This window comes from Ctenocephalides felis, unplaced genomic scaffold, assembly GCF_003426905.1.
Source record: "Ctenocephalides felis isolate EL2017-DRISC unplaced genomic scaffold, ASM342690v1 CF-g0.4_SCAFFOLD_01604, whole genome shotgun sequence".
In the NCBI taxonomy this organism is placed as follows: domain Eukaryota; kingdom Metazoa; phylum Arthropoda; class Insecta; order Siphonaptera; family Pulicidae; genus Ctenocephalides; species Ctenocephalides felis.
The window spans coordinates 5421212-5446754 of NW_020537758.1; the positions used below are offsets into that span (position 1 = coordinate 5421212).

The window sequence follows — 25543 nt, forward strand, 5'->3', positions numbered from 1 at the left end:
GTGTAAATATGTTCTTAAAATTTTGAAATAATTGATAAAGTATTTTTTTTAATATAAATTCCCAAAAATCACTTTTTTTTAGGCGGTTACACTAGTTGTGCCCCTTATTTTTTTTGTACAATTTAGATTTAATACTCGTAAAAGTGTCTTGTTTTCCCTGGGACGAGATTCTGAGTTTCAATTGTGTTTTACGAGTATACCGAGTTGCTGTGGGGTGTAGGGTCTTATGATATTAGACAATATTGTAGATTCAATTTAATTTTAAACAAATTTGCTAAATATTTCATCCAATTTAGACAAACCATTCAAAAGTTGCTACAAATTTAGTCAAAAAACGCACATCCAATGTCTGCTAGTACAGTTGCTGACTAAAAACAGTAAAGTTGGCACAGATTTAATTTTTAAGGTCATAAATATAAATTTAAGTCAAATTTCACCAAATCTATTTTTTTTTACTGTACTTGTATGTTGAATATAGGTTTTGGGGTAGTAATCCTAAAAAAGGAACAAAATTGTTTAACTAAAATTATAAATTTTGGGAAGAATGATAAAAAAGTTTACAATTATTTTTGTACTAAATTTACCGGTTTAATTTATATTTTATGTACTATTTATATATTTAATACTAGTCAAAGTGTGTTGTGCTTTACCCTGAGACAAGATTTTGAGTTTCAATTGTGTTTTATGAGTATACCGAGTTGCTGTGGGGCATTATGATATTAGACAATGTTAAAGATAATTGAATTTTTCCACACATTTGTTGAATATTTCATTCACTTTAGGCAAACGGTTTAAAAGTTATTCGAACGGTTCTAAAGTTGGTCGAAAATAAATAAAATATTCGACAAATTTGTACAAAATTAAATAATTTAGAATATTGCCTAATATCATAATGCCCTACAGCAACTCGGTATACTCTAAAACTGCAATTTATACTAAAAATTCATACTGAATGTGAGTGAACTTTTTAGAAATGTACTATATTGTTGCATTTGTTGTAACTTTTAAACGGTTTGTCCAAAGTGAATGAAATATTCAACAAATTTGTACAAAATTAAATAATCTAGAATAATGTCTAACATTATAATACCGTACAGCAACTCGGTATACCCTAAAATCGTAATTGATACTAAAAATCCTTAATAAAAGTAAGTGAAATCTTCAGCGATTTATGCTTTTGTTCATTATATTACTCGTAACTTTTAAACGGTTTGTCCAAAATGAATAAAATGTTCAACAAATTTGTACAAAATTAAATAATAAAAAACATTGTCTAATATCACAAAACCTTACAGCAACTCCGTATACTTTAAAATCGTAATTAACACTACAAATCCAAACTAAAAATGTGTTTTCTCTCCAGTAAGTTCCTACATTCTTCTGTATGTTCACACATTTGTTTACTATATCTCTTGTAACTTTTGAACCATTCGAATAAAATGAATGATGTTTTCGGCAAATTTGTTCAAAATTCAATTACTAACAATATTGTCTAACATCATATCACTCTACAGCAACTCGGTATACTTTAAAATATTAATTGATACTCAAATCCTTGTGTGAATATTATGTAACACATTTGTGTTTAGTATACATTTTGTAACTTTCAAACGGTTCATCCAAAATATATAAAATATTCGACAAATTTGCGCAAAATTAAATTATATAAAACATTGTCTAACATAATAAGGCTCTACAGCAACTCGGTATACCCTAAAATCGCATTTTACCTGCAATCAGTCAAGTTAACCTCCTTGATTACCACATTTTCGCTCAGGACTTCTCCCAATTGGGCGCAAGAGTCCTTTGTAAGGATTGTGTCTGTTAAATCCAATCGAATTACGTGAGGATTTAAAGTCAGGGACGGACATAGGGCCCTTAAGGATAAAGGAGACAGACCGTAGTACTAAAAAATAAAAAAATTAAATATTTATTGAGTTTTTTGGGGTTGTTGGCGGTTTTTACCCTCAGGTTGACAGTGTCTTGTAAAAGGGCTTCCTTCATGGCACCAATTGGTGTTATTTTGAATTCTGCACATTTTTCGAAGTATTGGGTAATTCCGGCGAAGTCGAAGGCTTTTGTTTCGACTGGGAAAAAAATAATAATATTTAAAAAAATTATAATAAAATGTGTAAAGTAAAGCATCCACCATCTAACTATTGTTTTCTTTAATTTTTTGTGGCCATCCGAGGTAGTCATTTGGATCAAATTATTTTTTATTATTAACTTGAAGGTTTGTACTTTCAAATAAAAAAAGAATTTTGAGAAAATATTCAGTAGTTTTTTTATAGCAAAAAAAGTTATCCGGCGGATCTTTTATATATGTTATATATAATTTTTCTTGAACTCTTTTTGAAAGGTTAGTTCAATTTTGATGAAACATTTTGTATCGGTTCAAGAGTATTTTAAAATGAAAAAAAATGATAAGAAATTTTAGCTATAATTTCTATTAATAATATAAGATTAAGAGAAAACACATTAACGTTCAACATTAGATAAAAAGTCCCGATTATATATATTTCGCGTAGAGATAGTAAAACTTAATTTGCAATCTTTAGCTTTTACAAGCTTGTATGATTTATTAAGAAAATTTTAGAAAATATATATATATATACCAATCTATAGATAATTTTATAGTGTCGACACGTAACTCTGTCTCCAAACGAACAAGATGTGTTTTTGGAATAAGCTTTTTTACAATAAAACATATTATTTATTTTAATTTTTACAATTTTCAAAATTTTCATAACTTGATGTTTTTTCAATTTTTTATTTCATACTTATTTTTTCGTTGCATTTTTGTGTTGTTCTTTGTGTTATATTTTTTTAAAATTTATTTGTATGCACTGAAGATGGGTCAAATCTGGACCCGAAACGTATGTTCTCTTAATTAAAACATTTTGCATTAAAACTGTTTTTTTAATTATTGGATGGATGCCCAAGAAACAATTTTTATCATATTATTTCACCATCTGAAGAAAAACCTCTCGCTTATATAATCCAAGGGCTGAAAAATTGGACAATTTCAACTTAAAATAATCAAGATTTTTTGTCTTCTCAAGACACTGTTTTTCAAATATTCTGCAAGTTTCAAGACCTAACAAATTTCCTCAAGATTTTTTGCAAGCCTACATTCAAGACTTTTTTGTTAGGACACTCAGAACCATTACTACACGGAAGTTACAAATCCAAGATTTTTCAAGAACTTTTACAAGTGTTTTTTAATTTTTAACAACATGAATTTTCAAAATAACTATAATTTCAATGCTGTATATGTAAATAGTGCTCTCCATACAAATAAGCACTGAAGATGGGTCAAATCTGGACCCGAAACGTATGTTCTCTTAATTAAAACATTTTGCATTAAAACTGTTTTTTTAATTATTGGATGGATGCCCAAGAAACAATTTTTATCATATTATTTCACCATCTGAAGAAAAACCTCTCGCTTATATATATATATGTATTCTTATTTTATTAGATTATTTTGAGACGTTGTTAAAAAAAATATATTATCTAATTTATAGTGGAATTAAATTAATTAACCTGAAGGATTTTACTTTAAAAAAAATAAAAATATTCTTTGTACTTTCAGAAAAAAAAGGGTAAAAAATTTTCTTCAGACCTTTTATATATAATTTTTCTTAAACTCTTCTTGAACGGTTAGTTTAATTTTGGTAAAACATTTTGTATTGGTCCAAGAGTGTTTTAAAATGGAAAAAAATCGTAAGAAATTATGGTTAAGTAAGATTAAGAAAAAAAAATAAATATCAACTTATTACTGTTCTACATTAGATAAAAATACATCCATTTTTTTTACAAAAAGAGAATATATATATATATCAAATAAAATAAAATTGTAAAAGTAACTTATAAAATATATATGACTAAGGTAAAGCTAAAAAATAAACAAATACAAATCAAACAATTTTGATAGATAAATAGACGAAAAATTTGCATTTACCTTCTTATTGTGGACTTACTTTCTTAAGGATTTTGTTATACCAAACCCAAGATAAAGTTCTATTTTTTTTTTTTAATTTTTAGTCCTCACCTTTCTCAAATAAAGTATCAATTCCAGGATCAGTAATCAGGGGAAAATTCCTCAAAGGATGATACAAAAAATCACTATTAGAAATTGCAAGTGTTCCCAAACACATGTGTCTACCTAAAAATATAAAATAATAAATTAATATTATATATATATATATATATATATATATATTTAATTTATTATTTTTATTATACCTTCGGAGTCTGTAAAATCCAGTGGCGTGCGCTGTTCGCTGCTCCTGTCCGATTCCAAAGTCGAAGAATAGATCGATTCTTCGTCCGAATAATATTCGGTCTGTTTTTGCAGAGGGACGAACGCCTCTGGTGTATAATATTCTTCGAAAATACTCTAAAAATTGATAAAATTAGATTTATAAAATTAGCTATTTTTTTAAATTATTTTAGATTTTTTGTGCTATAAAAATGTGGAAGTCTACGAAGTTCAAGTGCAAAAATTGTAGACGTTTTCTTTATAGTTTTTAGTTGTACTAACATATTTTTTTTTGCAAAGCAGTTTATGCTAAGGAAATAATAATTACATTACCTTTACTATGAATTAGATAATATAATTTTCTTTAATAATGTCTAAAATCAAAGTTAAAAAATAAAAATGCAAATCGAACCAGTTTTTTGTCTCTTTAATATCAAGAACACGCAATTTTTCCGTTTTGTTTGGATTTAAATATCTCATTCCAGAGACAAGATAGAGAAAAATTATGTTTGTAAAGTAAAAACTAGATTAAATTTCCTATATTTTAATCTTAATATTTTATATATGTTGTGAATGAATTTTGTTTATAATAATAAAGAAAGTAACCTGTTCTTCTTCATAATCAAATTCTTCTTCACCATCGTGTTCATCATCAGCTTCGTACAGTCTTTTCAAATAATCATCTAAATAAATAAATATACATAATATATATATATATATATATATATATATAATTTTTTTTCAAAACAACTAATCCAGTGGCAACATTTGACAAACTTGCAAAAACTTTGAATTTTTTAAAAAAGAATTATTGTAAATCGAACAAAATTTTGAGGAAAAATAGAAAAATTTGCTCGAAGTTAACATTTAGTGGATTTAATTTTTTTTTGAGATTTTTAATATCAATTTTTAATAAAAAAAATTATTATCCAAATTTAACGAATTTATATAAAATTAGTAAAACGTATAAAGTTTTTATTAATATATTTACAATATTATAAATTTCTCAAATTTTATTAACAAAAATTTAAAAAAAAATTAAACAAGAAATCTACATTTTTGTTTAATTATATTTTTAACGATTTTGAAACAATGTATTCAAGGCAATCGGCGACTTTATATAAAATTAAGTTTAAAAAAAATCTCGTTATTAAAAATTATATTATTTAGCAAATTTTGAAACAAATAATATATATTCAAATATTTTTTCTTACTCAAAACATCTTCAGAAGCTCCTTCAGCCATTTCGACTTCTAATTTCTTTTCTAATTTTCACAATGCAAAATTTTGAAAAATTTCCAATTTATTTTATAAAATTGCTATACATGCACTGTTTAAATTGCAAATTTATTATAAATTGACATTTTGACAAAATAAAAAAAACACTATCTTATATTAACAATATTAATTTAATATTAAATAAAAAAAATTGTATTTAAATAATTATATGTAAAAATGAGGATAAAATATTTTTTTAGTACAGATGACATTAAAAAAATCATTATTCGTGAAATTAAATAAAAACAAAATTATTATTCGTTATTTTAAACTTCTCTTCTTAATGATTAAATTAAATAAATATTTTTGAATAATAATTAATATATAAATTAAATAAATAAAATTGTTATTAGTTATTTTAAATTGATCTTCTAAATAAATTACTTAAATAAATAATTTTAAATAAAAATAAATTATTTCTTATTTTAAACTTTTCTTATTAATTTATCATTTAAATATTTTTGAATAAAAATAAATATATAAATTAAATATTTTTATTTTAAACTTCTTATCTAGATAATTTTTTGGATAAATAATTTTAATTAAAAATAAGTGAAATTAATATATAATAATGTAATAAATAAAATCATCAATCGTTATTTTAAACTTCTCTTCTAAATAAGTAATTTAAATAAATAATTTTAAATTAAAATAAATAAAACATATAAATTAAATTTAAAAAATCATCATTTATTATTTTCATTTTATAATCCAAATTATTTTTCATATTTTTCAAACATGTCTTAGACATTTAACTACATTTGTTGCAATTTAAAAAAAAAATATAAAAAAATGGACTAAATTTGTATATTTTCTTATATTTATCGACAATTTTATTTAAAATAAATAGATTTTCGTAGCAAAAAATAATAAAACAAAATTTGTTTCTTCAATTTCAATTGTTATAAAATTAATTAAATTATTTAAAAGAATTATATTTTTTTAAATTAAATTTATTGTATTTATTACTTGATTTTAAATTTATTATTAAATTGCATTTTTATTGAAAGAAAATTTATACAAAAATCGTATTTATTTTCTATTAATGTACAAAATAATACACATTCCTTATTTGTAGGTATTTATAATACAATACTAAAATTAAAATTAAAATTTAATTAAATAAATATTTTGAATTTTTTAATGTATGGGCATGATGGCTTCATGTAATTTTGTTACTGCAGTTTGAACCATCCTTTGCAAAGTTTCATCTTTCGACGTAACAACCTAAATAAAAATAGTAATATAAATATATATATATATATATATATATATATATATATATATATACAAAATAATTTTTCGTACCAAATTTTGTAAATCCACTTCAGCTTCGCTTTTGCCAACAGTAACATTTAAAATATCACCTTTGAATAATTTTGGCACCGAATCCACACCAAACATGTCCTAAAAAAATATAAAATATATACATATATATTTATTAAAATATTTTAAATAATTTTTTTTTACTACCTGTAATGTTTCGATCAAACATTCCTTATAATGCATTTTATCAGCCTTCGGCACAGGTGTAACAGGCATTGTGGAAGAATTTGGAATCATTTCGATTTGCAACATAGAAGCAATCACTGAATCTGCATACATATCACTTACTGGTGTGGCTTGCCATTCTAGAATTGCACATTTACCTAAAAAAATAATAGATAAAAATGATATAATAATGCAAAAAATAGTTTGGTATGTTTGTATTTTATTTTATGGTTTTACCTTCGAATGTGAGATCAATGCAATCAAATAATTTCAAATGTTTATCTCCTTCGATGTGTTCGACTTTGCCAAATCTTGCCAAAAGTGCCATTAAATGCGGAACACTTCCTGTCCAATGTAAAGATTGTCTTTGGGTTACTAAGGACATGGACATGTCTGTGTATTTACCTAAAAAATAAAAAAAATCGTACATAAATCGCTAAACTCTAATAGAAAATAAATTTCCAAATAGAGCCGTGCGTAAAATTATTACATACTTGTTCACAAATTTTATGCTAAAATTCTCGTTAATTTTCTTAAAGAATGCATGTATTGTTATATATCAGTTTATTGAGAATTGTATTGTCTATTCAACGCCATTAATTGTTTTTTATACTTTCATATAAATTTTCTTTGCATAATGCAGTTTTATCATAAAAGTGCACTCGCTGAACTCAGAATCATGCTTCAAATCGAATTAAATGCAAATCTGCTAAAATTTTCGTAAATTTTATTAAAGAATGTATATATTATTATATATCAGTTTATTGGTGATTTTATTGTCTATTTAACGCCATTAATTGTTTTCTATACTTTCATATAAATTTTCTATGCGAAATGCAGTTTTGTCATAAAAGTGTACTCGCTGAACCCATTCATACATAGAATCACGCGTAAAATTATTAAATTCTTGTCCACACTTTTTATGCTAAAATTCCCGTGAATTTTCTTAAAGAATGTATATATTATTATATATCAGTTTATTGGTGATTTTATTATCTAATTAACGTCATTATTTGTTTTTTATACTTCTATATAATTTATTTCTGCAAAATGCATTTTTGTCGTAAAAGTGCGTAAAACCAGTGGAAATGCTTATCCACACTTTTAATGCTCAAATTCTCGTAAATTTTGACAAAGAATGTATTATATTAATGTATGATATATAATAATATGTAATATTATTATATCAGTTTATTGTAAATTTTATTGTTTATTAAATCCCATCACTGGTTTTTATGAATTTTTTTCTGTAAAATCGAATTTTGTCAAAAAAGTGCGCGTGCGAACTCAATGATAATTACAATCGTGCGTGAAATATTTATCGACATTTTATGCTAAAATTCTCATAAATTTTGTTAAAGAATGTATATATTATTATATATCAGTTTATTGCAAATTTTATCGTCTATATACTTCCTTCACGGATTTATTAGGTTTTCGTAAAAAAAATTTCCGCAAAATCTAATTTTGTTAAGATAGTTGTTACACGCGCTGAACTCATTCATAAATATAACCGTGCGTAAAATGCAATATAATTTTATATTATATATTTATATTATATATATATTATATATTTATAATTTTATATTATAATTTTATGCAAAATTATGTTAAATGATGTGCATATAATTATGTATCAGTTTATAGTAAATTATATTGTCTCTTTAACGATATTAATTATTTTTTAAACTTTCATACAAATTTTTTTTTTGCAAAATATAATTTGGTCATAAAAGTGCGCACGCAAACTCAATAATAATCACAATACTAATCCACATTTTTTATGCTAAAATTCTCGTAAATTCTGTTAAAAAATATTAATTTGTATCATTATAATTAAAATTTATAATGAAAAATATAAGAATAATCAAATTAATGAATTTTGTTGACATAAATAGCATGATATATGTATAGAATAACAAAAGAATAATATACGTTTGTAAGTAGGAGAGACAAATAGTGACATATAGAGATGAATATTGTAGAGACACTTGTATTGACATAATAAAGAATTGACTAGATTTTTGAAAAGATCGGTCCAGTAGTTTTGGAGATTCAATAAAAAAAATGCCAGTCGGCGGTCTAAAATAATCATGAAATTATCAGATACAGAGTTTTTTTTAAATAAAAATAACTATTTTTATTTACATGTCAAGTAAGTGTAAGTGTAGATAGTATCATTAGAGACAACAAACGAGTAATTAGAAACCAGCCAAGTTTAAAATTGTGAATTTAATTTTAATACTCAACAAACCCTATAAGTGTTGAAACGAATTATTGGCATTTTAATGCATTTATATGGAAAAAAATTAACGAAATAAGCTCGTATGTCGGGGTATACCACTGTATATATACATATATATATATATATATATATATATATAATTAAATTATTTACCTAAATCACTGGCAGCAAGTACATGGTATTTAAAATCTCGTTTAACAATGACACCTGATAATCTGTGACCAGCTATCGGTCTGTCTACGGCTAAAGATCCCATAACCTGGAAGTAATAATTTTAATAAATATTATAATATATATATATATATATATATATATATATATATATACGTGTATATATATATACACATGTATATATATATACACGTATATATATATATATATATATATATATATATATATATCTTCTATATATATAAAAATAAGTCGGGTTTTCCTTCCTGATGAAATAACTCCAGAACGCACGAGGGAAGCAAGGTTTATAGCTAAGAAAATTAGGGGTGCATGGCATCGTGCCCTAATGCAAATTGCTGGAACTTCATGCACCGTAATTAAAAATTCGAGTAACAAAAATAATCAATAAATGCTTTAAATAATTTCAAATAGATTATCTTCTATATATATAAAAATAAGTCGGGTTTTCCTTCCTGACGAAATAACTCCAGAACGCACGAACCGATTTCGACAATTTTGCATTCGTTGGAAAGGTCTCGGGCTCCGCAAGGTTTATAGCTAAGAAAATTAGTTGTGCATGGCATCGTGCCTTAATGCAAGCTGCTGGAACTTCACGCACCGTAATTAAAAAATCGAGTAATAAAAATAATCAATAACTGTTTTAAATAATTTCAAATAGATTATCTTCTATATATATAAAAATAAGTCGGGTTTTCTTTCCTGATCAAATTTTTCCTTTTCAAATATAAAACAAACAAAAAATTTCTTTATCTTTCTCACGAAACCATCTGGCGGCGAAACGGAGTTCGTCGGGTTTGCTAGTATATATATATATATATGTATATGAGTATATGTATATATATTATTACTTTAGCTGTTTTTTCTCCTCTAAAATACAACTCGACCGCATGTGTGTTCCTCGGATTGTGTAAAGTCAATTGTTGTCCCTGAGGAGCATTTTCATACTCTCTTTGTAAAGCTGATTTTAAACGACTCATTTCGTTTTGTTCACCATGGACTAACACCTAGAAAAATAAATAAATTATATATATATATATATATATATATATATATATATATATATATATATATATACACACATTAGGGTGGTCCTTAATATGGACATTTTCGAATTTTCCCGCTCCCAAGGACTCAAATGGTTCCAAATTGATAAAAAACAATTCTCTGAAATCAAAGTTTTGTATGGAAATAGCATGGAAAAAACTTTGAAAACTAAAAAAAAAATCAGGTATAACTTAGCGACAAATGAATTAAAAGTGAAAATTCGTGTCATTTTTTATTGAAAATTCGACGCTCTGCAAAATTTTTGAAATTTTTTTCATGCTATTTCCATACAAAACTTTGATTGAATTGTTCACTATCTAAAAGACAATATTAAGAGCTAAAACTTTCAGAGAATTGTTTTTTATCAATTTGGAATCATAGAAGTCCTTCGAAGCAAAGAAATTTAAAAATGTCCATATTAAGGACCACACTAATTTATATATAAATTTATTTATTTTTTTATTTATTTCTACTTACCACGTGTGCTGGTTTAAGCAACCGAATAAATTCGCTGGTTTGTTGATAATCAGTATGTGCAGAAAATGATATATAGTCTACTGATAACGATAAGGGTAGTTTTTGTCCAGACATACTCGTGATTTCATCAGGTTCTGATAGGATTGTTTTTGCTAAAGTGCCTTCGACGCAATAACCTGGAAATATAATAAGTAATAAATAATTTAATAGTACATTGGACATTAGTAAAGTTCTAGTATATTCTATCAAATGAAAGATTACACGTGATGAAAAATAGATTAAGTTTAGTTTCCACTTCAGAATTTACTAACACTTGCAAGTTTTGCTAATTAGGCATTTTAAATGTTTTCGAAAGATTTTTCTAATAGGCTTAACTAAGCATTTTTGGCAAAATGGAACGTAAGTCGGGATACAATTTACTTGGTTCCTTTTTTCTCATAAAACCATTTTTAACATTTTTCATTTATAAATATGTCCTTCGTTTTATATCGAAAGTATAAAATTATAAATGTTTAGTTTTACTGTATTTTTTTTTTTTTTTTTTAATTTCAATAATTATTACAACTGCTAATTTATTAACACCAAGTAATATTGATAAATAATAATATAAATTTAAATAAATAAAAGAGCAAAGGATAAAATTTACATGAAAATAATATCCGTAATATGATTTAATGTAAAATAGAAGCAAACAATAATAAAAAATAAGATTAATAAATAATATAAATAAAATTTCAGAATAATAAAATAATACTAGAAAAATAATAAAATATAACAAAATAACAATAATAGAAATAGTAAGATAATAATAATAATAATAATAAAAATAATAATAGTAATAATAATAATAATTATAATAAAAACAAGACTAAAACGAAAAATTCTAAATGATCTTATAAATTTGTAAATTATTATTATTATTATTATTGTTGTTATTATAATTTTACTGTATGGTAATTTTAATTATAAATGTTTATTCCAAATATAAAATTTAATAAAATATAAAATTTATATAAAATTATAATTTGTATATTGACAGTCTGCTGAAAATATTTTCCAAACACCGATGTGTTTTTGAATATTTTATATAAATTTTATATAATAAAATTAAATCCCAGGTAATGTAAAATATGTGTTCATATAAGTAGGTGTTATTTTAAAAATTAAAAAAAAATATTGTTATCTTACCTGCTATGATGACACCATTTTTTGAATCCGTGCACCAATATTCGAAAAGTTCTCTAGATAAACCTGATTGCATCATACCTGGTGAAGCCATTACTACACATGGACCTACGTCTTCAAAATGATCTATACCCTGAAAAAAAAATTATATGTATATATATATATATATATATATATATATACAGTGGTACCCCGACATAAGAGTATAATTCGTTCCGTAACTACGCTCGTATATCGCAGCAATTTTTCTACTAAAAATAATTTTTTTCAGAAAACATTACAAGAAAACTTAATAAACTAGTAACAGAATTAGATAGACAATACAATTTCCAATAAACTTATATATAATAAATACATTCTTTAACAAAGTTTACGAAAATTTTAGCTTGCAAGATGCAGATTTAGCTTTCAAGATGCGAGTGCACTTTTATGACAAAACTGTATTTTGCACAAAATTTTATATGGAAGTATAAAAAATTAATAATGACGTTAAATAGAGAATAAAATTTTGAATAAACTGATATATAATAATATATACATTCTTTAACAAAATTTACGATGATTTTAGGCTACAAGATGCAGATTTGCATTTTCACGCATGATTCTATGTATGAATGAGTTCAGCGAGTGCACTTTCATGACAAAAATGCATTTTGCGAAGAAAATTTATAAGAATGTATAAAAAACAATTAATGACGTTAAATAGACAATAAAATTTTCAATCAAACAAAAAGTCTAGCAAAAAAATAGGAATTTTACGCAAGATTTTCTATTAATGAACTTTCAGGGTGGATATTATATTTCTATTGTGTAACCGTGGGTAAATCGTTACTACACAATTAATATTAGAATATAAACTATAATATAAAATAATTTACTATCATAAAACATCCAAAACACTACTATGTCAAAAAATCATTGTTACAACCCACAAAAATTTTCATATTTTCATTTTGACACTAATATTTTTCTTAGTAAACTCTTACGCGCTCAAAGGCATTCTTTCGAATTCTGTTCGTATGTCGAGGAAAAAAAAATCGCTCGTATCTCAAAACACTTGTACATCGAGGTACCACAGTATATTAATTATATATATTATATATCTTGATATTGTTTATTTCGACTTTGAAACATTATATAATAAAGTTTTTCAGCCACAAGTCGAAAAAATAAAGACAGAAAAATTTAAAAATATTAAAAAGATTTATATTTACGTTCTGGTTTTATTTTTAAAAAAATTAAAAAGATTTATATTTACGTTCTGGTTTTATTTTTTCGACTTGTGGCTGAAAAACTTTATCATATATATTATATATATACATATATATACATATTGAATGGTAGAGTCTTGGATTTGTGTATATTTTGTAGAGTTTCGAACAAGAATCCAAAAATAATACAAAATAAAAAACAAGAAAAGTTTTTAAAAAAAACAATTTCTTTATTTAATTATTTGTTTATTGTCGACGTTTCGGAACTAGGTACGTTCCATCTTCAGGACATCTGTCAAGAAACATGATCTTGATGAGATTTTTGCAAACAATATGTTTAGGAAAAGAAAATAGATTTTTCTTAAATAATGAATTAAATTGTAAAAAATATAATAATGTACAGAAATATGATAATATGTTCAAAATAAAAATGATAAAAATAAATGAGTGGATTATCAAAACAGGATATTAAACATAATAGAAATTTTTTTTGAAAGTTATGGAATTTTTTTAAGAAAAGGTTAATGACAAAGTTGAATTAATTACCTGTATGTTTGAATATTTGTTAGCACTTTTTCACTAAACAAGCTTTTTTAACAAAAATGATTTTGTGAGTTAATTTTCCGCCGAATAATTAGATTTTGTAAATCAAAATTACTAAAAAACTTTGTCTTTTTTAAAATTATTATTTGAAAACACAAATAATATTGTTCTCTGGATGTTGTTCGATTGGTTTACGAAAATTAACTAAATGAAACTGGTGTGCCCTTTGTAACACGTGTAAACACTTGAACGAGAGATGTGAGATTGTATGTGTGTGTTTTTATATGTCAGGGTGTGAATACTTAAATTGTTGATCTTAAAAGGAAGTCGATATTAATTGTTTGTCAAAAAGTGTAAAAAATTTAAATATGAATCATGTAATAGGTTGTGATCTGATCTAATGTTGACACTGTTAGAAACGTTTATGAGGATGAGACAACTCTCCGCGAATAACCTTCTAAAGATGCAACTTTCGTGATATAAAATCTTTGGAGTGAAATTAAATGAATGGGCGTTTTCTATAGAGTGTTGTACTAGGGTACTTTTGAAATTTTTTTGTTTATGGTGGACCACACTTAGTTCATGTTGTCTCATTCTCTTGTGTACATATTGGGAGGTTTGTCCAATATATTGAAGATGGAACGTACCTAGTTCCGAAACGTCGACAATAAACAAATAATTAAATAAAGAAATTGTTTTTTTTAAAAACTTTTCTTGTTTTTTATTTTGTATTATTTTTGGATTCTTGTTCGAAACTCTACAAAATATATATACATATATATATATATATATATATATATATATACATATATATATATCATGTATCTTTTATTACCTTAAGATTGCTGATGTGTTTAAATACAAAAGGATTGTTAACAGCAATCTGTCTTCGAATCCTATCGTTCATAGCATTTATGTATGTTTGATAAACAGCCATACATTTTTTTGCTAAGGATGAAGCATAGTAAATTGGTACATCATGAAGATCTGGATGATTTGACCAATATTCGTCCAGAATTAGCAATAATTCTTGGGCACGTCCTAATGCAAAAACTGGTATCAGACATCTTCCGCCGCGGGTGACGATATTTTCCACTAAACCTGATAAAAGATAATAAAGACGATAAATGTATATATATATATATATATATATATATATATATATATATATATATATATATGCCATAAATGTGCACCTCACTGATTCGTAAATAAAATCGTAAACTAGCTGTGGGTGGAATTCTGTCTTGAGGCAATTATGGCATCGTGCCTTAAGGCAAATTGCTGGAACTTCTCGTACCGTAACGAAATGTTCGAGGAATAGTGAATGTTTTCAAATAGATTATTATAAATATTGTAACATTGTCTAATATTTATAAGAATTATATAAACTGAATTGCAGAGTTGAAATTATTTGTAAAGTATATTAGAACTATAGTCAGAATTAAAAATAAAATCTGGAATATTTTCGATATACAAAAAATTAAAAAAAAAAAAAGTTGAAATTTTTTTTTTCCAAAATCAATTATTTTGTTAGGACAAGCAGAAAGTTCTTTGAATCATTTAAATCGGACGCTTAGTTCTCTCAAAAACTGCCATTTTTTACATATTTAGCTCCGTATTTTCGAAATGGCAGGACCTGCCTTTGCCAAAAACTATTAAACACTTCTCCCAATCATTACTAATTGAATGTTTTTTAGATCATTCAAATCGGATACTACGTTCTCTCAAAAATTCGATTTCTATTTTCTGCACTCTTTTCTCCGTATCCCCGAAACGGCTAGACCTGCCTTTGCCAAAAACTAATCAGCTCTTTTCCCTATCAATAGGAATCGAATGTTTTTTGAACCATTCAAATCGGTTGATCTGTGCGCCCGAAAACGTGAGTGAAAATTTGTATCCATACACTCACACACACACACACACATTCATTTTTTCTGAGGTATGCCAAAATGTTCAGAAACCTTCAAAACGTCGAGAAATGTAAAAATTTTCAATTCCGATTTTCGGCCCATTACGATAACTTACCCTACGGGAAGTTAATAAATTCCCGTAATTTTTGTTGAAGAATGTATATATTATTATATATCAGTTTATTGAGATTAGATTTTATTGACTATTTAACGTCATTAATTGTTTTTTGTACTTTAATATAAATTTTCTTAGCAAAATGCAATTTTGTCAAAAAAGTGCACTCGCTGAACTCATTCATACATAGAATCGCGCGTGAAAGCGAATTAAATGCGAATCTGCATTTTGCAAGCTAAAATTCTGGTAAATTTTGTTAAAAGACGTATACATTATTATATATCCGTTTATTGTCTATTTAATTTCACAACTGGTTTAATAAGTTTTCATGAAATTTTTTCCTGAAAATACAATTTTGTCAAAAAAGTACACGCGCTGAACTCATTCATAAATAGAAACGTGCGTAAAATGCAATAAAATGTCGACCAACAATTTTATGCTAAATTATGTTAAAGGATATATATATATATATATATATATATATATAATTTCATAGGTTATTTAACTATGTAACTTACTTTTTACACTTTCATACAATTTTTTGGCAAAATATAATTTCGTCAAAAAAGTGCGTGCGCGAACTCAATAATAATTACAATCGTGCTTGATACGGAAAGATTTAACCACATTTTTTATGCTAAAATATTACTATAAATAATATATATATATATATATATATATATATATATATAATACTTACTTGTAAATCGGTTTTCTCTGTCTTCACGGTTTTCATGTATATGTGTTCCGTATGTAGATTCCTAAAACAAAAATAATTAACTAAATAAATTTTTTATCAAAATAAAATTTTGTAAAAAGATAGATTTCATACTCTAAAAGAACATACTAAAATATTATAGGCCTATGATAAGCTGTTGAATTATAAAAAATTGTCAAAGTTTAAAATATCGCTGCGCGCTTGGAAAAATGTTTTTACTAAATAAAATTTTACTTAAACTAGTAGTGTATGGCATCGTGCCTTAAGGTAAATTGCTGGAACTTCCCGTACCGTAAAGAAATGTTCGAGGAATATTGAATTTCAAATAGATTATTATTATATAAATAAACACCGTAACATTGTCTAATATTTATAAGAATTATATTGCAAAGTTGGAATTATTTGTTTGAAGTATATTAGAACTTTAGTCAGAATTAAAATTAAAATTTGGATTATTTTCGATGAAAAAGTGGATTTAAATTATTATTAATTTAAGCAATTAATATTTAATTTTACCGTTATTAGTACATCAGGTTGTACAGCCGGAATTTCTGCAGCCATCAAATGTCGATCTTCTTGCCTCGAAAAATCACCAGTGTACAAAATCTGTTTAAAATTAAAAAAACAACAATAAAATAGTGACTTGTAAAAATTAGTAAAATCAAGTTTTTCTTACTTTGACTCCTGCAATTTCTATCATAAACATAGCAGCACCCAAAACATGGCCAGCATTGTAGGCCCAGAATTTTATACCAAGGACATCACGTTCTTCATGGAAATTCATGGTTTCAATTTTATCCATACTCGCTTCTAAATCTGCTTCGGTGTATAACATTTGCTCTGTTGAAATGTTACTGAAAAAAAAGAATAAGAATATATATTCCCTTAACAAACTTCAGAAAGATTTATCAAAATCCGAATAATCGTTTGGGAGGAGGTCATTTACATACATACATATACATACATATATATATATATATATATATATATATATATATATATATATATATATATATATACATATATATAATGTGATGATGTATGTAAATAACTTTCTTCTAAACGATTATTCGGATTTTGATAAATCTTTCTGAAGTTTATTGAGGGAATTTAGGATGTAGGTGATTATAAAAATATAGTAATATTGTAAAAATAAATGAAAAAAATACAAAAAACCGCTTATCATTATTTGACATTAAAAATATGAGACATTGTTTGGCATTGAAAACAAATGAAAACTGTCACTGCCAAAAATTTCAATTTACTTATGAGCCTAGACAATATTAGAATATGTATACAAAATTTATGATTATGATTAAGAAAAATGAAATGTCTATATTATTATTGCCCAAAAGCAACTGAGATTCGCCAGAAATTAAAATAATATACGATACAGTATATGTATGGCAGATTGAATGATACACAAATGAACAGGATATGATAAATTAATTCTCCTAAAATATAAATTGATGTATATGCATTCTGGAGTGAAGAGTAATGTAAAACTGAATGATTATTATTTTTAGGTAAATGGTAAATATTAGTGTAGGATATTAAAAAATTGTAGACGTGGTACAGGACAATGTCTGACTATTTATATATATATATATATATATATATATATATATACTTTTTTATATTTATAAAAATATATTATTACCTGACTTTTATATAATCAGACAACAACCATCTATAAATAGCTTTAGTAGCGTGTGTCATGAAACATCGTCCTTTGAAACTTGTTTTTTGCAAAAACCATGGCAGGGCTCCACAATGATCCAAGTGGAAACTGCAATTTAATTACAATATATATATATATATATGTGTATATGTAAGTGCAGTTAAGTTTATACGTACTGTGAAATTAATAAAAGATCAATCTCGTCTGCTTCTATTAAATCAACGAATGGTAACGCATCAAGTCCAGATAAACCGGGGTGGATACCACAATCCAACTGAAGTATATAAATATAATATATATATATATATATATATATATAATATATATATATATATATATATATATATATATATGTATGTATACAATAACAATGTATTTAAGTAACAAACTCGTGTACACATATATATGATTTATCCCTATTACCATAATTTTTTTGCCCTTGAATTCCAACATAATACATGATCGTCCCACTTCTTGTCCAGCGCCCCTTAAAGAAACAATAAACAAAATTAATACCAAAAGTACTATATGTAATCATTATTATTTTATCATTATTTCTTACAAAGGTCTTATGAGTAACGAATCACTTTCTTCAGCAGGAATTTGTCCTTCAGGTTTTCTTTTAACAGACATTTTAAATTATTTATTAATTTAACAAACTAAATTATATATTATTAGCTATTTGTAAATACTCCGGTATGTTGTAAATTTGAGGTTAGAACTGTTTGAGGTGTTTGGCATTGACGTTTGTTTAGGGTTGCCATGTTGGAAAATGGCGTCGAAAAAGAGCGCGAAATTTGAATTGAATTGGTAAATTGATAAATTATCTTATAATTTGTTTATTTTTTTTATTGATTGTATTTATTTATATATATATATATATATATATATCTATTTATTATTCATGCTTTTGTATCATTATATGCAAAAATAAAGAGTTTCTCCAAAATTTTATATAAATATGGGAATTGTTTTATGTTGATCAATATTTGCTAATATTGATAAAGATGGTAATTTCCCCTATATAGATTTGTGTGGATTTAATACTACTTACCTAAAAAATATATGCTCTCAATGTTTTTCTTTTTAGATTAATTTAGGCTCACACAAGAAGTATTCATCATTGTATTGCAGTATTGCATATAAAGTTAATCACAGATGAATGAGTATAAATATGCAGTAAAGAAGCACAACTAGTGTGAAATTTTCAAAAAATCGAATTTTCAATTTTTACATATTTCGATAGGCCTTTAAAAATAACATACTAAAATTTTAAATCGATATCTTAAATAGTTTTTGAGTTACAGCCATTCAAAGAGTATATATTAGTAACGATCATTTAATCTTTAAACGCGTTTTTCTCGAAACAGCATTATCCAACTTTGCTGCAGCGATTACTCAAAAACAAAATGATTCGATCACTAACAAATTTTCTTAAAATTATATATATATATATATATATATATATATATATTATAATTTATTCTTTTTAGACATTGAAGATGTACCCACCAGTACCAATCTGCCAGACAGATACAGGAAGACTTAAAATTAGGTAAAAAAGTAAAATATTATAGGCCCACAAAAAAGTAAAATTATACGTACAATGGCTTTTACTTGAAAGTTTAAGTAAGAAAAAAAAACTCTGCTGATATGGAGATTTGAATATAAATTCTGCTAAACTAATATAGATAGAGTTCTGAAATTTACACCTTCAGATTAGTTGTGAAAAAATGTGTTTTTTGAGTACCCAGATGCCTAGGTTCCAAATACGATGTAACCGTCATTTAAGATTTCTTCTAAACTAATAAAGATAGAATTTTGAAATTTATACGATTAGTTTAGTTGTGAAAAGTTACGTTTTCAGAGTACTCACGTGACATGGTTCAAAACAAATTCTGGCAAGAATGATGGCACACATATAGTGTCGAAACGTACACAATTAATAGTTTAATCATTTATTAGCATTTATTTTGACTATTTGATCGCATATAAGCAATATATACTATTTTTTTTCATTTAGTTTCTGGTACCTTTGTGGTTTCTGCCGGATGCACAGTGATCGTCGGAACCTACAAAATGCACAGAATGCCGGAACACTTTCCGAATCCGGACGTGTTCGATCCGGACAACTTCTTGCCGGAGCGAACTGCCAACAGGCACTACTACGCCTTCGTACCGTTCTCGGCAGGGCCAAGGAGTTGTGTAGGCAAGTACACTTAACAAATCTTGTAACTTTTAAACCGTTTGTGCAAGATTACTGTAACATATGTGTTCTTTTCCTCCCCAGGTCGCAAATATGCGATGTTAAAACTGAAGATAATCCTGTCGACGATCCTTCGTAATTTCCGCGTCCACAGCGACTTAACCGAAAAGGACTTCAGGCTTCAGGCCGACATCATCCTGAAAAGGGCCGAAGGATTCAAGGTGCGCCTGACGCCCCGGAAACCCGGAAGCTCCGTCAGGACTTTGAAGGCGTAACCGGAACAAAAAGACATCGGAAGTGCGAAATGGACGATGAAATTGATACAAGTATATAGATACAGTAGAACTCCAATTATCCGAACTCCGACTATCCGAATCACTTTCAGAAAAAAAATTATCCAAAAAAGTCTAAGTGCGCTATTATTCTTCCGCAAAGCCAGTGTAGGCACATTGTTTGTTTTGATTTGACGGAGATGTTTACAAAACAATGATTTTTATTTCTAAACTTGTACATAAGTACATTTTATTTATATTTAAAACATGTGAAAATGTCATGTTTCTTTCATTTGATTCAATAAAAAAATAGTGCAATATCAAAACGTAACTTTTTTTCTCTCCAATGGCAATTTTAAAAACAAACTCCGATTATCCGAATATTTGATTATCCGAATGGGTCCCGGTCACCATTAATTCGGATAATTGGAGTTCTACTGTATATATGTATATGAAAAAAATTGAATAAAATGCTATCATCAGGGTTTTTATCAAAAACACAAATTCGTAGCTGGTTTTGTAAAGAAAACACTTGAAGAAGTGAATTATGCACTTTGTACAAAAAATCAAATAATGTAAATGTGTATATATACTTGTATCAATTTATTACTTTTATTTATTCAATCATAAACTTGTTATTATTGCGAATTTAAATAATTTTTCTATCATATACATTTTTGCATGTAAGTAATCCATGTTGAGAGGGATGTTAGGAATATTTTGTATATTTTATGTAATTAGTAATTACTATTTTTATTTCATTTGTGTAATTTGGATGAAATAAATTTATGTGCGTATTGAAATTTACAAATGTTGTTTTATTATTTAATTTTATATGTATGTAATTGATAAAGACAATCCAGATAATAAAAATAGAAAGAAAACTATGCTAAATTAAACTGCTGCTAAACTGTTGATACTAAAAACTGTGTTACCAGTCTATATAAATACACGTTCTATGCTCTATGTTTATTTTCTGTTGTAAATATTTTTAAAATAAATCAACAGTCAGTTCTGTCAGAGACTTGGTTCAACAAGTGTCTTTATCGTAATAATAATTGTCATTTGTCATACATTTAAATAGATTTAAAGTTAAAGTGTGTTTTGTGTGAAAATATGATTTAGGTAAGTGCCAAACAAATGTTTTATATTTTAATTTTAAGACAAAGTGATTCATGTTTATGTATTTATAAACATTTTGGCAAACTGTTGGGCATAATTCTAAACAAATATTTGTTTCAACACATTGTGATATTCATTCAGGTCCAAAACAATGATTAATACACGAATTTGTTACATTAAACGTCAAAATTGAGTTAAATTGTTTAAGCTTAAACGTCAAACAAATGACAAACGTCAAAATTGACAGTTGTTTTCAGGTTGAAAATGTCTGTTGTGACAGGTTTATTTCCAAATGTTTATTTTCAAATGTGTTAATTAATGAATATTTTATTTGAAAATAAAACCACAAAAATTTAGTGAAAAATCCGTGGATAGATATCTTTAAAATAATCAAGTAGAACAGGTCAGATTTAGTTTATTTTTTCTTACTTTTCAAAATTGCTTAAAAGTGGAAAATACTTTTTTTCATTGTTTAAACAAAAGGTTTGTTTTTTATATAAGGAAATACGTTTTTGAATGTCTTATTTGAAAACAAATAATTGTGTATTAATTGTAGTGTTAATAATATTTATTAAAAGTGCAGTTGTTATTAATAATTCAATATTTACATCAATACATAAATGCTTTCTGTAAGTAATATTTTTTCTTTTGAATCATAAGTGCCATTTCCAATTAAATTAATTAACTAATTTGTTTGTCTAATGTTAATGAAATATTTAAGAAATTTGAACAAATTCAAATTACCAACATTTTTTTTTAATATTTGAATACTTTAAAATATTATTCAAAATCAGAATAATGATTTTAGCGAGCTAACAGTACAATTATGTTGTAGATCAATCATAAACAATATTGAATTTATGGACTTACTATCAACGGATTTTATCAAACACATTTTACTCAACTTGAAAAACTTTTGCAATCAATAAGCGAGTTTGGGCATTTTTTTTACATTTTGCCAAATATTTTGGAAATTTTATTCGGGACACTTTTATTTGTTTATTTCAGTATAAACTAGATACAATTTACTAAAATTCAGTATAAATTGTTATATGCACTTTGATATTGAAATTTTGAATAATTTGTAGTTGAAGCGCAGATTTGAGTTTGATAATTGGCTATAGGTGGATTATGGACATTTTTTACATTTGGATATGGACATTTTTTATGGACTTTGTCAAATAACTTTAAAACTATGTTCAGAACATGTTTATTTGTTTATACTAGTATAAACTAGATGAAATTTACTAACAAATAGTATAAATTGTTTTATATACTTGCATATCAAAACTTTGAACAATTTTCAGTTGAAACGCAAATTTAAACGTAATATGTAGATTTTGGACTTTTTTTTTACTTTTCTTCAAATAACTTTTAATTTTTTTTTTCGGGCACGTTAATTTGTTTACATTAGTAAAAACTATATCAAATTTACTAGAATTTAGTACAAACTAGTACATACAAAGTTTTGTATAATTTTTAATTGGAACGCGAATTTGTGTCTGTGTACATTTTATCAAACAACTTGAAAATTTTGTTCTAGGCATTTTAATTTATTTATATAAGTAAAAAATAGATAAAATTCAGATTCATAAATCATAAATAATATTAAAAGCAAAGACTGCTATTCATGATTTTGTTAAAACTACAGTGATGATATCAAATTGTTCGATTATAATAAATGATTTATTTGAAGTTGAATCCATGGATACTATCCATGGATTGTTTTAAGAGCTTTTTTTTTAACTTTGGAAATGATATCAAGTTATTCGATTAACATAAATGATGTACCTACAAATTATTCAAATGTTTTTATTTTTTCACCGAGTTTTTGTGGTTTTACTTTCAAATAAAATATTCAAAGCTTACTTATTTGTTACTAGTCTGGTATTAAGTAACAAGTAATCTTATTTTAAATGTATATCCTTAGAATAAATATTTATTCTTTTCACAGGTACTTATGCACATATAGGAACAGAAACCAAAAAATCTGGGTCTCCCCTATACTAAAGGAAATTTATGATCAAAAACTTATTGGACAAAGTTTTTGGATGATTTTTTATTACACCAAGGACGAAATCATCCTGTTTGATGAGCTTTCAGGGCGTGTTCCACTGGAAAACAACAAAAACTTTGGTTGCAACATCGGAATTTTAGCAAAAAAATAGATTTGTTTTCGCTATTTTGGAAATGTTTTGACTGATTCCAAAAGATTTTCGGACGCTGATTTCAAAAATGCTATCTATTTTTGGATAAACCCACACACACCCCCCCGAAAAATCGAAATCTTTGGTTGCAAAATCGATTTTTTTTAAAAAAAAATAGTTTTTTTCCCGATTTTCAAAATGTTTTGCTTGGTTTTGATTGATTTTGGGACGCTGATTTCGAAAATATTATCCGTTTTTGGATAAATCCACATACACCCTCCGAAAATCGAAATCATTGGTAGCAAAACCAAAATTTCACTAATGAAATTAAATTTTTTTTTCGCGATTTTCAAAATGTTTTGACCGATTCTAATAGTTTTCGAGGCGCTGATTCCGAATATGAAATCAGTTTTTGATAAAAAAAATTCTTCTGCCCTTGGTACTAAATTGAAGTTTGAAAAATTGCCAACTTGGAAGCTGATTTTAACACTGAAGATGATGATAAATTTGTAATTTTTTTGGTTTGGTATAAAGATTGTACTTTAGTCTACACGACGCATTCATTAAAATTATTAATTTCATTCATTAAGGGCCTTAAAATTGCATTTGAAAGTCACGATTTTGGCCAATTTTGGCTGCTCCTGATAGACTGTTAATTCGGAAAAATAATAAGATTTTTAAATTACACCAAAGTGGGTTTGGTTTACTGCTAACCAGGCATAAATATGAATTTATGAAAAATTATCGTCCTCCAACTTATCTTTCTTAATTTCTTATCTTTTATATATTTATGTATATATGTATATATATATATATATATATAATATACATTTATATTTATATATATATATATATTATGTCGATTTTTGTAATACTGACACTTAATAAATTTAATTATTTATCTGTATATCTTATTCATTTACACAGTAAGAAAAATCATTGAATTCATATTTTTTTCAGATAAATTACGGGTTCGATCTGAAGAACCTCGAATTGTTATTCTGGCCTAAACCGTATCTTTACGACCTCGGCCATTCGCACATTTGGCATACAATATTTTTAGGAAACTTATATCTTTCATTTTAAAAATAAGACTTCATATTTTTAAAAAAGACTGCGGTTTTGTGTAACCAATTGGCCGAGGTCGTTAAGTTATCACTACGGTAGCTCATTGTTTCTCGGTTCAAATCCCGAAGGTGCTTGAAAATTCGAATGTACAGTTTTTCATAATTATCAAATATTAGTTCAAAATATTAAATTCAGGTGTCGCATTTCGACCTTGACACTTAGAATATTTCTGAAAAATTCAAGGTTCGCACTTGACTGTAAGAGAGATACATAAAGAGAAAAAAAAAAGAAAAAAAAAAGAGGAAGCACTGGGGAAAGAGAGGGGTAGAGGCAGATGATGAATAAGAGAGATGTGTGTATGATACATATTC

General features: G+C 25.8%; 1 protein-coding gene across 1 annotated transcript in view; it reads right to left on the reverse strand.

Annotated features, from left to right (window-relative positions):
• Window positions 1-6682: 6682 nt before the first annotated feature.
• The window catches only part of LOC113372917 (cleavage and polyadenylation specificity factor 73), a 49607-nt gene continuing 30746 nt past the window's right edge, over window positions 6683-25543 (reverse strand). The window contains exons 10-16 of the mRNA XM_026613253.1: window positions 10992-11167; window positions 10319-10474; window positions 9432-9537; window positions 7271-7438; window positions 7016-7191; window positions 6851-6949; window positions 6683-6769 (exon numbers count right to left, since the gene is read on the reverse strand). Coding sequence (XP_026469038.1) covers window positions 6683-6769; window positions 6851-6949; window positions 7016-7191; window positions 7271-7438; window positions 9432-9537; window positions 10319-10474; window positions 10992-11167 — 968 coding nt within the window. The remainder of the gene's footprint in view (window positions 6770-6850; window positions 6950-7015; window positions 7192-7270; window positions 7439-9431; window positions 9538-10318; window positions 10475-10991; window positions 11168-25543) is intronic.